Source organism: Cryptomeria japonica, chromosome 7 (genome assembly GCF_030272615.1).
Source record: "Cryptomeria japonica chromosome 7, Sugi_1.0, whole genome shotgun sequence".
In the NCBI taxonomy this organism is placed as follows: Eukaryota; Viridiplantae; Streptophyta; class Pinopsida; order Cupressales; family Cupressaceae; genus Cryptomeria; species Cryptomeria japonica.
In genome coordinates, this window is record NC_081411.1 from 153,751,749 (window position 1) to 153,768,063 (window position 16,315).

The window sequence follows — 16,315 nt, forward strand, 5'->3', positions numbered from 1 at the left end:
AACCCATTTCATTTGCACAAATTAATAAAGGAACCAAGTACTTATAGACGAGCAACCTTCTAGCCATAACTAAATCCCAAAAACCTATAAAATTAAGTTCTTGTAGTCACTTTGCATAAAAATTCCTAAGAAACTCTTTATCTATGAGGGAATATGATCTATTTGAGTGTACAAAAGTGATTCATGAGAGTAATTAATTCTCTAGAGAGGTTGTTGTTGTTGTTAGACACAATGCACCACTGAGAGGGGGGTGAATCAGTGGTTCTCAATATTTTCACTTTAACTATCCTATGTGAGTATAGTGGTTATCAGATCTAACTCAATGCAGACTTACCGGTTAGAGGGGAGACCAACACAAATGCAATCACACACAAAGGAGACATCACATAGCACCATCGTATACGAGGAAAACCCAAGATGGGAAAAACCTCGGTGAGAAATGTTGTTGGAGTCTACTGCTCCAATCTAGCCTCACAATGAAAACTGATTACAAAGTTTAGGGCACCAACCCAAGGAGCACCAAGCCCTAATTTAGGGCACAAACCCAAGGAGCACCAACCTCTGCACTGAGCTACAACTCAGTGATCTACAAAATATATCATCAATTACAAAAGTAATAACCTGTTACAAGTGAATCTTGCAACCACTGCATATAATCTCTCTACCAGTATCACCCCTTCTCTACCTCACCGATTCTCTACTCTTCCTGTCACTCTGCCTCTCTTCAGCTTTTTGCTGGATCACTATCTTCTACTCTCTGCTATACTCTTCTATTGCTGCCTTACCAGATCAATTCTACTAGTTACCTTTCTTCTGCTTTTGCTTTGTCGAATCTCCTCTTCACTTGCTCTACACTTCAACAATCTCTACTGTCTTCCAACCGGTTATAGCATTTCCAGTTGGCTTCACTGATACTCTCTTGCAACTTGCCGGTTACTTTAACCTTACTAGTTAAACCTTTGCTAAAACCTATTACTGGTTGTCTTCCTTCTGCTCGATCTATATGATCCTCTACAGATATCACTCTTCATCTAGCATTACTTGGCAACATCTCTCTTTGAGGCATCATCATAATTTTGTCTTCGGCCTGCATATTTATGATTATCTACATTCCTGCCAAAAGCAACATTCAAACTTGGCGCCTTAGGGTTTCTTCCACTAATCATGAGGCACATCGAATCCAATAAGATCTCCTTCCAGAGATCGACCACCTGCAACAGATCAATCAAACACCGTCAATCTCGCGGCTTCCAATACACATTTTCTCTGTTTAGCAAACATGACACTGTTCCTCGACCTACTTCTATCAATCACATTTAGTGATCTCACAGTTGCTTTTACCAAATCCGATTTGCAGTTGAATGTCTTTCATCGATCATGGCATCACCCAGATCTTCGGTTTGCATCGAGCCACAAAACCTCTGCAACTCCTCCGTGATTGTCGCAATCAACATTTAATGTCGACCAACTGCCAGCTACCTCCCCGACACGACACCTCACCGACCTCTGCGAGCTTGCCACTTCAACTCCACGTGGCATCCTTGTCGATATCCACCTCAACAAATATCTATGTGTCGGCAAGACTCAGTCACCGACAATCAACAAACAACTGGTCCTTCTTTTCTATCGGTTCTCTAACCCTGCCGGTATCTCACACTTTACCGGTTAACCATCATGTATGCACTTTGTTGAACTATCAGTGGAACACCTTAACTGGTCGCCAGACATGCCTATCCATGACATACTCATTCTCACAGGTAGGATCACATCTCTTAGCCTCTTTGCTCTCTTACCGGTTCTCATACGTATCGGTAGGCACCTTGACGACACCATGTCATCAACCTTCAGTTGTTTCCATCTAAGGCATCTGCATGCCGGTTGCACTCTCTAATTGCAACTGCTCCACTTTGCCTTCTTCATCATCAGACCAAACATCATCTCATCCAGTTTGTCAAGGTGACAAACCCATCACTTCTTTACTCTTCCTTTTCTATCCTAGTGGCACAATATGCCAACCCTTTCTGATCCGGTGCACATCTCTGATTACATGAACCTAAGGCATCCTTTTGTTTCACTGGTAGATCCAATGTGAGCCTTCAATCACCTACCTTCTACTTATGTCTTATCTCATAGAACTAAGATGCATACTTTGCATAATACGAGATAAGCTCCACTTACCAGTGGGAGTGGATCCTTGTCATCTGCATCTTGCAATGCACTCATGTGGCTTCCCTGTTTGTGCAACATATCTTCAAACATGCACATGTGATCCAGTTCGGCACATTCACTGTCAGTCTTCTCTTCATATGGTGACTGCATCTCTATCCGGTGGGAGTCCTGCTATTCTACATCCACACAGTGTATCGACGACCTGTACATCCTTCTCCTCTTGTGTTGATGTGATTTAGATAACACTCCACCTCTTCATCACAATCAACAACTCAACATCTTGCCTACTCACAGATGTCATCATTTACCGGTTGTTATATCATTCCGGTCTCTTGTCCATGTCTTCTACACAAGTCAAACACTAACTTGTGTATCGATGACTCCAATGACATCAATGACAACACAATGCCAACAATTGCAATAAATTTAGTGAATTAGTACTTGAATGTAGTGCAAATATTGTAAACCTTACACAAAAGGACAAGATTATATCCCTTAAAGGTTCAGATACAGTCACATCAATATTTTATGATTATTAAAGATGAACAAAATTGCATGCTAGTGGCTAACTCTTTTTCTTTTCATTGTTCAAATATATAGCAAAGCTATTCATATGCATGCCTTTAAACTATTTTGTAGTTGACACATGTTCAAATATGTATCATTATTAAAGGTGTTTAAACTAGTGTCACATTCTCAATCTATATAGCTTGAGCCAAAAGGAGATACTGACAGTTGTATATAATTGTGGAGTTAAGTAGAAGCATATTGACCCTCTTAATCTACACAACCTAAAGTAAAGAAAAATTTAAAAATGATTTATCCACACAAAAGGTTATTGAAGAGTCAGAATCAATGTGGTTCCCTCAATATATGCATGAAAGAACTAGTGAAAGCATATTATGATGTAATATGCCATAATCTCAACCACCTCTTATCCCCCTTTCAAATTGTATGTATACAATTTGAGAGAAGAGTGTAAAATGGGCACATATAACAATGTGTTGGCCATAGTTTTTGAAAAATATAAGGCATGAAAATAGATGGATAATTGGGCACGAATTGCCCCAATTTTACCCCACATATGATGCAAAATCATACAAAGGATAAGCTATGTAAGTAAAATGATGCATAAGAGTATAACATTCAATGTGTGATGTAAGCATGAAACCAAGGCATAAATGTACTAATGTAATATAGCAACATCATGTAAATATCATAATATAATGGCATAAAAATGTCATCATGAGAAACATATGCACAATGTTAGAATTGAAACCAATGGGATTTATTTGAGAGAAAATATCGTAGAATAAATTCTCCCTCGAATATAGAAGAAATGACAAGCACCACAAATGTGAAGTAAAAAATGTAGAAAGTGAGTTGTGAAAGGAGAACAAGAGGAGCATGACACAAAAGGATAAAATGTAGCATGGAACAAAAAATAACTACCAAAGGATAAGCATAATAAATAAGGATTCAACAAAAGGCCAACAAAATGTATGATAAAGGAGAAACACAATAGTTGTGGCCCCAACAAAAATGGTAAAGGCATAAACCAAAAAACAGAAAGGAGCTATGCTTTGATCAACATATAAGAATGTTTTTAAGGCACTACATAACTTTCTATCATCTCAAATCCATGGGAAAAATATAAAAAAGAAAAATGGAAAGTGAAGTGAAAAATGGCATGAACCTAGAAGAAAATGTTTGTAGCCACTTGTTTTAGCATGCATCATCAAAGGTGTCTTTATCTTAGCCAAGAATATGAAAATCATCATAAAATGTAATCAAAAGAAAAATAAAGAACATGGAATTTTTTGAAATGGATATTTTTAGGATAATGGTGTCTCAACCTTGCAATTACATAAGTTACTATTTATAGTAAGTTTACATTTGAGCATAGATTGGTCTAAATTTTTTCCCAAAGCCACAAATTGGCTACATAAGCAATGGCAATAAATTTTTGTTGCAAAATCATGTCCGGATCTAAAGATATTAAAATTTTAATTTTTTAAAGTTTCAAAGTTAATTTTGAAGGTCTTAGAGGTGTTTTTTGGGCTTGAAAGTGGTTGTAACTGACATAGCAAGTTATAGCTGATAAAGCATTTCACAAGGCTTTTTGATACTTCAAATGGTTCATCAATCAAATCAAAAGTTATGGCCTTAAGAAGTTGGGTCTCTTGAAACAAGAAATGTAAAAACGTGTTGGACACAATAATGAGTTGTAAAAGGGGTTACACATGTCAATGTGTTTTATGACACATTATAGGGAATCTAAGATTGGATAGAAGTTGGTCACCATGTTTTGGGTGGTTTTAGCTCATGATTTTGTAGCACTGTTTGACAATTTCATGTATTGTATCTCCTATATTAGCTACATGAGATGGAGGTTGTTTGTAAGAGTCTTAAAGCTATTGAGTTACCTATGGATATTTAGTTGGTGATACTCCAATGAGAAGCTTCCTCTGCAAGTATATTGTATTCTATTGTTGATTTTTGAATAATATTTTGGGTGACTTTTGGAGTGTGGGATTTTCCCCCCAAAAGGGTTTTCCCCATGTAAACCAGTGTTATGGTATGGATGCTATTTCTGTTATTTCTATTTAGTTTTTGTAATTGTTGTAAAGATCTTTAAAAAAATTGCATTACCATCCTCTCAAGATTATTGTAGGAAGTGTTTTAGCTACCTTAACTTCCTTTCAAGGAGATAAATTTAATGCAATAAGATCACGATTTTCTTAGCTCACTAGAAGATCATCTTCATCACAATCATCAACAAAATATATCCATAAGTAATTATGCATGGTATCGAGATGAACTTAAATTACCATGTGAAGTTGGCCTATTTAAAAAAGTTGAGTAAGAAAAAATATCACAGTTAGATTTAGGTACCCAAACCTATTTAAATAATTTTGTTTTCCTTTAGCATTGCCTTGTTTGATATTGCATACAAAAATATTCTTTTTGACTATTGCTCTGTCTTTTATTTTTTCTTAAATCTTTCTTTGCTACACAATGCTCTTCTTTATTTTCAACATGTTTGGTAATATAATTTTGTTCTTTTCACCGTGCTTGTTTATATACATTTTTTATTTCTTTTCAAAATGTGTTGTTACATATTTTTGTTCTTTCTTATCCACATGCTTAGTTTGATTCCTCACTTGAATGTATTTGATCTAGGTAAGGAAGGAGGCCTAAATAATTTGTATGACCTTTCTACAACCACACACCCTTGTATGATAGTTGATACCAATAGGTATTTTTTTAAATATAGGTTTTGCTTTGTTAATTCTTGCTTCTTGTTCTTTGAAACATTTGTAGAAAAAAAAATGTATTGTGTTGCTCATATGGAGGTACTCTACCCATTTAGGAAAGAGGTTGATATTCATGATATATCATACTCACAATATCATCATTAATATGAAACTTGAAACATTGTTGTAATATGGATAATATGGTTTGAGCTTGTTCAACCTACAACATCCAAGAAGAATGCTAAATTGCTTCGATGTAGGGATGATATGATATGGTACATCATATGACTAGTTTTCAACAACAAAATGTCAGAGTTCATCTATTCTCTTAAATTGGATACAATATAAACACATTAATGTATGGGAAACTTGTTGATTTATTAGCAATACAATTGCAACATTACATTAGAGTTTCTTGGGTAAATTTGGACATCTCCCTTAAGAAAATTGATTTTTCAGTCATTTGAAACCCCAAAAATTCATACAAGACCAGATTTCAAATATAAGATATTATTCACATGAAAAATAGGAGACATATCCCTTTGCTAACACTAACTCCAATCAATGATTTTTAAGTTCTCCCTTGGGCTCCGAATTGTAAAAGACATCTCCAAAGCCTTCTTCCACCTTCTCGGGGTCAACTTCAACATAAGTAGATTTGATAATAAAATCTTAGAATTCCTTAGCCTAATCTTACTCTTCAATTGACATCCCTTTGCCTCATGTTCTACAACTTATTTGTATAGACAACTCGCAACCACAGGAAGAATTTTTCCCTTTATCTTAATCACCATGTTGTACCAATTTGTGATTGATACCTTTTCTTCAGGGATAAATTAGGATAAACTAATAAAGGGCACACCTAGAATTAAGGGCTCAAATAAGAGTGATAATATTATAATGTGGAATAAGACCTATAATATTGAACTAAATATTAATTAATTACAATAAAGGTCCTATAATGCATAGAGAAAATAAAAATACTAAAATGAGTGCTAGGAGAGTGTAAAATTGGACACACTAATAAAGGTGCACTATTTACAATGCTATACTTTTTATCTGAGTGATCACTATCTTGTTATCTTAGTGTTTGATCGTATCATTTTATCAAAAAAAATGTTTTTCCGTCTAACATGTTTGTGATGAAACAACTTAGTAATATTTGACAAAGGTCCAGGTCTCCTCCCTAGGGGCAACTCCACATGGTTAGAGGATTCTACTTTCCTTTTGCATCTTGATAAAATTATTTTAAATTTTTATCTCTACTTTATCTTGGCATCTCATAATAATGATATGCTTGCTAAAGTAGGGGCAAAATGTAACGTTGTAAATTGAACCTTGTGCAATTCCAAGCTACACAAGTGTCTTTTCTTTATGCTGAATGGAGACCCTCTTCATCTTTTGCCATTTTTTTTGCATGGCTTGCTCCGTCACTTGCTATTTTTCCCTTTTTCCCAACCTCATTGACTATATGACTCATGGACAACCATGTAGCACACTAGCATCCCACAAATCTACATTCCTTAGGTGGCCATTTGAGCATTATTCCTACAAATGACAAAGTTTGTAACATCTCTTCCTGCGATCACTGACGTCAGTTTCATTCCCAACATGCATATTTGGCCTTGGAAGCTTCATTTTGAGGGGCTAGGAACTCATTCTAGTAGGCTATTCACTCTATGATTTCTAACTAATCTCACTATTCACTCCATTGAAGCTCTCTAGTAATATCTCTAGCACTCTCAACATTTTTTTCTCTCTCACATTCTGAATACCATTGTCACGCTTTGAGGAGGACTTCACACTTCATCTTCTTCATCTGAAAAGTTGCTTGCTTTGGGTGTGGAGGAGGAGTTCTCTTCTTTTCCTTTCTTATCTTTATTAGCATACGTGTTATCATATTTACTTTTCATTCCATTATTGGTTTATCCAAATCTATCTATCTGATTGTCCATGGAGGTGGAAACACCAAAATGGGGGTCTGACGATGGTAGACCATTAAACATGACCGCAAAATTTTTCCTTTCTAGTTTGTGTGTAGGTTTTGTTGGAGAAGAGTTGCTTTGTTGGAGGCTTGAATTGTGGACCCTTTGTGAGCTCCTTTCTTTCCCTACTTTACTCTTTTATTTAGCATTTGTAGTCATTTTCATCTTTTGTTATGCATTTATTTAAGTTTAGAACTATTTGAAAACATACTTGCCACTTTGAGCTCTTTCTATGAAACTCTGTACTTTGTCCATACATGATCCTAACGTGTCGCACTGTCGTCCACGACCCATGCATGCGTCCTTGGGCAAAGAGTGGGCAAAGGGTGTTAGGAAGCCTCTGTGACCCATTATGTGTTATCTATGAGGTACTTGACAACCTTAGGCTTTGTACTCATTCTGAGTGGAGAGGTAGAATAGTGAGTCCCTAAGAGGTTGTTATCCAACTATCAGAGTGGTTCACATTTCCCCCCTCTACAGTAGCACATTCATTTTTCCATTTACTTCTTCTATTGATTGCTCAACAAGCATTGCACATTGAGAGATAGTAACAACCTTTATGTATTTCTCATAAAAAAAGACATTATAGTTGTAGATTGTATTCAAAACAAGAATAGATCCAAGTTCTATTTCATTGAAATGTTTTGTTAAAACATAAAAATAGTATTCTCAAATCATCATCTCACATGCAAATACCCAAAAATAGCTTTCTACAAAAAAATAATAATTGAAACTTATAATATCAAACAACATTGAAGTTACAAAAGTAGCGTTTGAAGCTTGCTATAATGCTATAAATGATTATCATATCCTACTAAACCAACTTGCCACTAACAAGCCATGGACATTGTTATTTCTCTTTCAATGACCTTTACATCCACTCAATTTCATGCATATACCAATTTTTAAAATTTTTTTTGCTAATATCAAATATTGCATTGACATTATAGGAGGAGTTTGGTATAAAGCTATAAATAATGTTCATGTCCTTTTAGTGCCAGTATTGCTATGATTAAATGTAATCAATGAATTCAAGAAACCACAAATTGCAATGGTTGCTACAATGCCAATTGAAAACTTACTAGGTTAATATTTTTGATATGGAAAACACTCTACTAAAGTGTCAAAAGTTTCAAAACTCAATTTGTTGTGCAACATAGTGTGTTTTTGACATGTGAACTTCTATCACATGTTCTCACGACTAGGTCTAGATAAATAGTAATTGAGTTTGCAATTTGATTCCCTAGTTTGTTTTTCCATATGTATTTCTCTACAAGATATGCATATTGAGAGCTAATGTATTACCAAATAGATGACACCTCACAAAACTATACCTTCATTCATATTTGGTGAATGTTACAACATGTAAGCTATTTGTTAGATGACTTTGTGTTACTGATCCCCTTGACAAAAGTAATAAACTATAGAATTTAAGACAAGTTGAGTTATAGGAAAATGTCAAGCTATGATTAACTAGAGACCCAATTCATCAACATCTAGATAAAAAACTCATAAAATGATTGCTCATTATATGAGTAGGAGTTCAATCTAATTAATAATCCGCATATCCTCCAATAAAAATTTGACATAGCGGATATTAAGCAAGCCACCAATGTCTTTACTAAATAAAATCTAGCATTGCTATCAAAAATTGTGTTGGCACTGTTAAAACAATTCTAGCTAGAGAAGCATTCAACCATACACATATCTAACCTTTTTCAAATGGGCAAGCATAAACAACACACTCTAAGCTTTGACTTATTTACTTGACCCATTCAAAATCACACTAGCTTCTCCGATAAAACCCACATATTACTTAGTGCAATTTCAGATGAAACCCCTAAACAAATCAAAACTTAATATGTGCTATTTAAACCAAAACCTTCTAAACTGCAAATGTCAGCCCTTGTTTAATGTAGCCTTAGTTTAATGTAGCCCTTGTTTAATGTGCCCTTGTTTAATGTATGCCTTCCTATCTTTCAGAAAACGGATCAATTTACAGAAAATGGCCGAACTTTTACTGAAAATTTAAATACAAGGTAAATTTTACTTGAAACGACCGTAGATGGTTCTAAAAATTGAAATATAGGCTGAATTTGTATGAAACAACCGTAGATAGTCCTGCAAATTGAAATAGACTGCTAAATTTACATAAAAACTTTCGCAGATTATGGTAAAGCTAGAGACGGGCGGCTCAATTTAGCCAGAACGGCCGTAAGTTTACTGCACAGCCGAATTGACGGGAAACAACCCTATTTTTTCATAGAAATTGAAAATCGAAGCTGAACTGAAGAAGTGATAGCAGGTTTTCCTCCAAATTAGAATTATAAGGTCGAATAGGGCATTTCAGGTGAATATATTGTTTTGGATTGATACACAAATAGAATATATTTTTACCAGTAATTTTCTTTGTTCATTGAAATGTTAAGGATTACAATTTTTTTTAATATAACTATAATGATGTATCATACATTAATACTATACTGTAAACCAAACCATAAATTTGACTATGTAGAATACAATAACTTAAATCATGCTCAATTACCATAAATTTGACTATGTAGATTACAATAACTTAAATCATGATAAATTATAAATGAGGGTCAATCTTCCTCCCTACTAGCATTATTAGGCTAGATTTATGCTAATCTCCTCACAGAAAAGAGGAAAGTTGAGAGAAGATCCCTCAAATGATAGTGCTGGAAGAGGAATTTCTTTCTTGCAAAGAAACGATGGAGGGGGTGATGGTGGAGAGTGCGAAACAGGAGGCAGAGGAGAAAGGGGAGGTGGTTGAAGTTATTTATAATAGTTATCCAGGGTGGAGGATGTGAGTAAGCTAGAGGTGGAGATTCAATGCAAAGTGGTGGTGGAGGTGAGGATGGATACTCAATGCATGAGAGGGGAAGGAATGGGAGTAAGGCCAAGGGGATGTATAATATGGAAGTGTGGTGGAGCTGGAGGTCAAGGTGGAAGCATATGATAATGGACAGCAGAGGAGGAGAATGTGATGGAAGTGGAGGATAAATGCAAGGAGGTGGTGGAAATGGAGTTCTTAGAATCAATGGATGAAGTGGGGAGAGGTGGGGGGGATGATGGATAATGAGGAGGAGGTGGAGGTGTAGGGAATGGAGAAGCAGAATCAATGGATGGAAGGAGTAGAAGTGAGGAGTGTGATGGATGATGAGGGGATGGTAGAGATGGAAGTGGAGGTGGTCACAGTGATGATGAGAACTCATTTCATTGAGGGGGACGAGGTGGGGAATGCGGTGGAGGTGATGAGTAATATGGAGGATGTGGTGGAGGTAGACGTGAATGATAATGACCTGGAGAAGGTTGGGGAAGAAGAAGAGAATGTGGTGGAGGCAGAGGTGAATGAGATGGTGGACGGTAGTATACTAGTTTTAGCTGTGGAAAAGAGTGCATCTGTGGAGCTGCGTGCGGAATTGAATGAACATGGTAGATAGGTGAAGGTGGAGGTGGAGATAGAGATGGTGTAGGATGAACATATTAGACAGGCGGGGGTTGAGATGGAGGGAGTGATGAAGGAGAAGGTGGGATTTTGATTAGAGATGATGTAGAAATCTTGATAGGCTTACATAAATCAGATGCAGAACGACCCATAGATGGAGAAAGTGCTGGACCATATTTCAAGAATGATCTCTGTGAAGGCCTGTCAGGGAAACAGTTATATTTGTCATCCAAGATGTCCCCTCTGGATGGTAGGGCCATACAATTATTTGCCTCTCCACTAAAGAAATTGTAGGAAACTGTAAAATTCTTCAAATTGGGAAGAGCACATATGCTCTCTGGAATCATTCCAGATAGCTTATTGTGACTGATATCCATAATTTCCAAGCTGATCATCCCTCCAATGCTGTCTGGCAGAAAGCCAGCGAGGTTATTGAAGCTCATGTCGAATACAGTCAAGTTTCTCAGCTTCCCAATATCAGATGGATTAAAGGATGTCAAACTGTTGTTGGATAGAACGATCTCATTGAGAGTAGGAGCCATTTGACCTAAACCATCAGGCAGGCATCCCTGAAGATTATTGTTGGCCAAAACAATAACAGAAACAGGCGAATTTCCAAGGTTAGAAGGAATTTCCAAAGTGAATTTGTTGTTATTGATAAAGATGGCATCCAGATTCTTCTCAAACAGCTTCTCCGGAAGGCACCCCTCAAACTCATTGAACCTGACGTCCAAATACTTCAATTTGGGCATTGAGAGCACAACCATTGGGAATGATCCAGCAAACCTGTTATTGCTGATATCAAATTCAAACATTTCAGTCATATTAATGAAGCTATAAGGCACAAATCCACAGAAAAAGTTGGAATTGATATGGAATAATGCAATATCTGTGAGAAGCCCAAGCTCCACTGGTAGATACCCTGCAATCTGTGCATGGTTCAGATCAATGCCTGCCACAACAATAATGTTTGGATCATCCAATGCAGGGGAACAAAACACACGAGTGTAATTACAGACATCAGCACCAAACCAGTTGCCCGTTATGTTCAGTGGGTCTGAATTGATTGCCTTTTTCCATGCCTGAAGAGCAATGTAGGCATTTTTAAGCCTTGGATTTGAGAAATTCAAGTAGGGATCAACAACCACTTTTTCTCCTCTGTCCCCATATCCATTCTCGTAGTTCATCGACTGCCTGTGACTAATGTACTTGACATCTGCATCGGACAGCCATTTCCTAGACTCTGCAAAATCACATTGTGCTGAAAGTGCAATAAAAAATCCAAGCAGGATAGTGAAACCCACTTCCTGCATTCTAAGATCTGCATAATTTCCTCTGTTGCTGCTCATGTTAATTATCACTTTGGGAAGAAAGGACCTAAAAACCTAAGTGGGTATGAGTAATTGCGCAAGCCTAAAACTTATAGAGATACAGAGCCGACTAGGACTATCTCAAAATGAACAAGTTAGGAATCGACCTCTACAAATGTTTTGTTTCCATTCTGATCCAAAAAATGAATGCCAACAGGTATCTCTAGAAGCTTTCCTTGACATGTGCAACAATGGAACAAACGGTAAGATTGAATGTGTAACTGAAAGAAAATTGCCGTTATTTGTTTAGATACAGAAAATAAACAAAAAAAGCATCAAAATATCTGAGACAAATTGGAACCTGAATCAGTTTTTAACAACATTGAAAAGAAAAACCAAAAGTTGCGAAAAAAATGGTTTCAAGATAAACAAACTGAATGCATGTGAAGAACGAATTGGTAATAAAATTCTATCACTTAGAAGCAAACAAGTTAGCGAATCTGTGAGAGAGTAAGAAGATTTTGAGTTGATACGAATGACAGATAATGTTGTACTGGTTGCAATCACCTTGCAACATCAAAATTTGAGCCATAGTCTGTATTTTGAGCTTACAACTTTATTGCTTTTACCCAACCCCCCAAAACAAAACTCTGCATAACGTTACTTAGTTTGATTTGCTTATTGATTAATTGATATTTAAAATTATGTTATACTCTGGATTACAATTAAGTAATAAATATGATTAAATGTGCATCTTGAATGCTGGATAGATAATAAGTGTTCGACTTCTTTTTTTATTTTATGCGAATAAAAATGTAAAAAAATCTCCATTTTTTAGGAAAATTTAACATCTCTATATAAATATTATAATGTTACTACATATATACTTATTCTTATAGAATGTCTTAATATAACTACATAAAAATAAGTGACTCTTGTATATGGTGAAAATGGATAACAATAATAACGATATTGAAAGGCTAAATGAATTCAACCACAAAACCCTAGCCTAACAACAACAAAGATCCACCATAACATATGAAGATTACCTAAGACAATGCAAATCAAATGAAATCACAAAGATTATACCATCACATGTCCAATAGGGTTTGGATCTCCATTCTTCTTATCTCCATTGATCTTGCTTGATATATTTGCTCTCAGATTTTATGTGCACAAGAGCTCAACAAAGAACGGAATGTGGTTGCTAGTAGGATCGTAGTGTAGTCAAGTGCATAAAAGATGATTAGAATGCATAGAACGATTAGGGTTTGATAATGAAGGAATCATCTCCTTATATAGAAGACACTATATGAAATGGAGAGATAAGATTGAGAGGTGTAAAAGGAGGTCGGCTATGATTAGAGGGTAGGTAAAAGAAATAATAAAATAATGGAAGGGGTAGGTAGGATAGGAATTAAGAGATGAATGACATGTGTCATGGGTAGAAAAGGCTAATAAATTAATTAAATAAATAAAGATTTATTTAATTAATAGAGGAAGTGGGATAATTAAATAAATAAAATATTTATTTAATTAAGGAAAATGATAATTTAAATAAATAAATGTATTTATTTAAATGAGAAATAAGGCTAAAAGAGGATAAATGAATTAATTAATTAAATAAAGATTTATTTAATTAATAGAAGAATTAAGCTTAGATAATTAAATAAATAAAATATTTATTTAATTAGACTGGACAATTTTGGGTGTCTACATTTTGCCCCTCTTTGAGACAATGCGGCTTGTCGCGTTGTTTCAAAGAAGATAAGATGAACTGATACAAAGTTGCCCCAAGATAGGAATGATATACCCCCTCGAGAGATTGGATGAAAATGTCTGAAAAGATTGCAGACAATCTCTCGATAAGAAAGAGAGGCTAGAATGGACTGACCGGATAAAGTGACAGAGTCACGGGATAATGAAGACTGACTTGGGAAACGAGGGCTAGGGCAGTCTATAAGATAGACCACAAGGGAAATACATCCTCATTGTCATCTACACATCCAAGAGATCAAAGTGCAGAGCGAGATAGAGCAGCAGCAGTTAGCAGCGATGGCAATGGCTCATAGATTCGACCGCGTTCGCCGATTCAAGAGGCCAGCAGAGGCAGGAGAGCCAGTAAGTACCACAAAACCTCCTTGTACTTTGATGCATTTATTGTTGTCATTAATGCATCTTAGGTAGTGCAATAAATACGTGTTTATGTCTTCTAGGCTGAATCAGCAGTTCTGTGATGAACATATGTTGTCGATTGGATAAGCTATTGAGAGGATACACTCAAGTAGGTCCTCTAGGGAAGACTAGAATAGCAGATAGGGCTAGGATTGACAATTCTGTGATAGAACATACGGTGCCAATTAGGAAACTACTCAAGAGGATACACTCAAGCAAAGGCCCTAGGATAGGATAGATCAAGGCACTTTGTGATGAATAGGGAGTACCAAGACAAAATACTTTGTGATGAACAGGGAGTACTAAAAAAAAGAGCAGCACTTTGTGATGAACAGTGAGTGCAAATGTGAGCAGCACTTTGTGATGAACAGGGAGTGCCAAACACGTAGTACTTTGTGATGAACAGACAGTAACACTAGGATAGAAGCAACACTTTGTGATGAACAGTGAGTGTCACTACGACTGAGATGATTGATTTGTGTGACTGCAAGAGTATTTGCCTATGCTAGAGTCACGGGAGAGATTCCCATCGACTCAGAGGTTACGACCTGAGTTGACAGCCGAGGACTGAGCTGCGATTGAGGCTATGGGATTGAGACATATTATGTATGTGCCTGAGTTTCGGGCGAACATGGGACTGCTAACTGCACTGGCGGAGAGGTGGCACTCTGAGACTTGCACTTTTCATTTGTCGGTGGGGGAGATGATAGTCACCCTGGAGGATGTATACAGGATTATGCGGATACCGATTGATGGGGAGCTAATACCCTATGATCAAGATGGAGACAGGGAGGCATTGAGACGAGTGTTTCAGGATCCAGGACTGGAGATGAGGGCTGGACACGTGGCATGGGACACGATGACACAGATAGGATTAGCACTACCAGTAGTATTGGTAGGAGTGATCAGTGGGTTCCTCTGTATCAATTTTGTACCATTTTGTATGATGATGTAGACACCTGCGGGTGATTTTGTAGCCATATGTATTTTGACATCATTGCATCATGACACTTTATATATATATATATATGAGATGATTCATCTTTGCGGCAGCTATATGCATGTGTACCTATGTGATGAGATGTGCTTATGTGATGCTTATGATATGGATGCAAATATGTATATGATGCAATGCAATATTTTTTTTTTTTGTTCTTTTATGTTTTATATGTGTATGCATGATGCAAATGTGAATGTATGTAATGCAGATGAATATGATAATGCAAATGTAAATTGTGCTAACAGGTGTTGTGTGCAGGATGTGATGTAGTTGTGATATCTATATGTATGTATGAAATGCTTATATGCGGTAATGCAGGTGCAACTATATGAAATGCAAATGTTTTTGGTGTGTCATTATACTCAGTCATGTGATAGCAGGCTACGCGGACTCGAGAAGGACGATGGAAGTCAATCAAGAAAGGAGGATGGAAGATAGAAGATATGGAAGTGAAAGAGCTTCTTGTGCGTTATCATCATCGAGCTTTATTATGACAAGTAGGTTATGACAATCGAGGCATATGTTCGACCCAAAAAGTCATTGTACCTGTTTGCATGGAGATAAGACAGTCACAAACAAGGAATGCCCCAGTTCACACTAGACTCTCAGTGTCCTCATATCCTTGGACAATTCATAGCATTACTAAGAGACAATCCACAGACAGCAAATACAAATAGGCGATGATACCCCATCCTCACCTTTCTAGTCAAAGACATCCTGGAGATAGAATCTCTAGTCAGAGACATCTTGGAAAAGCTAAAAGACATGTCACCAAAAAAGATGAAATCAAAAGAAAACCAAGACTCGACACCAACATCCACTGTAGCCCTCAAGTTTAGTGTCTCTTGTCACTTGTATAAGTTTTATTTGATTGTGGTCACAATGTTTACTTTCACAAAATGGATAGATAGCATTGAACCATAATGTTGCCTGAGTCTGTTGAAAGATTT

General features: G+C 36.5%; 1 protein-coding gene across 1 annotated transcript; it reads right to left on the reverse strand.

Annotated features, from left to right (window-relative positions):
• Nucleotides 1-10,039: 10,039 nt before the first annotated feature.
• LOC131078236 (leucine-rich repeat extensin-like protein 3) lies at nucleotides 10,040-12,229 on the reverse strand. The gene is made up of 4 exons (XM_058015895.2): nucleotides 11,008-12,229; nucleotides 10,735-10,816; nucleotides 10,400-10,462; nucleotides 10,040-10,202 (listed from the first exon to the last, which is right to left on the reverse strand). The coding sequence occupies exons 1-4, from the start codon at nucleotides 12,227-12,229 to the stop codon at nucleotides 10,040-10,042; spliced, it is 1,530 nt and encodes a 509-aa protein (XP_057871878.2).
• Nucleotides 12,230-16,315: the final 4,086 nt, after the last annotated feature.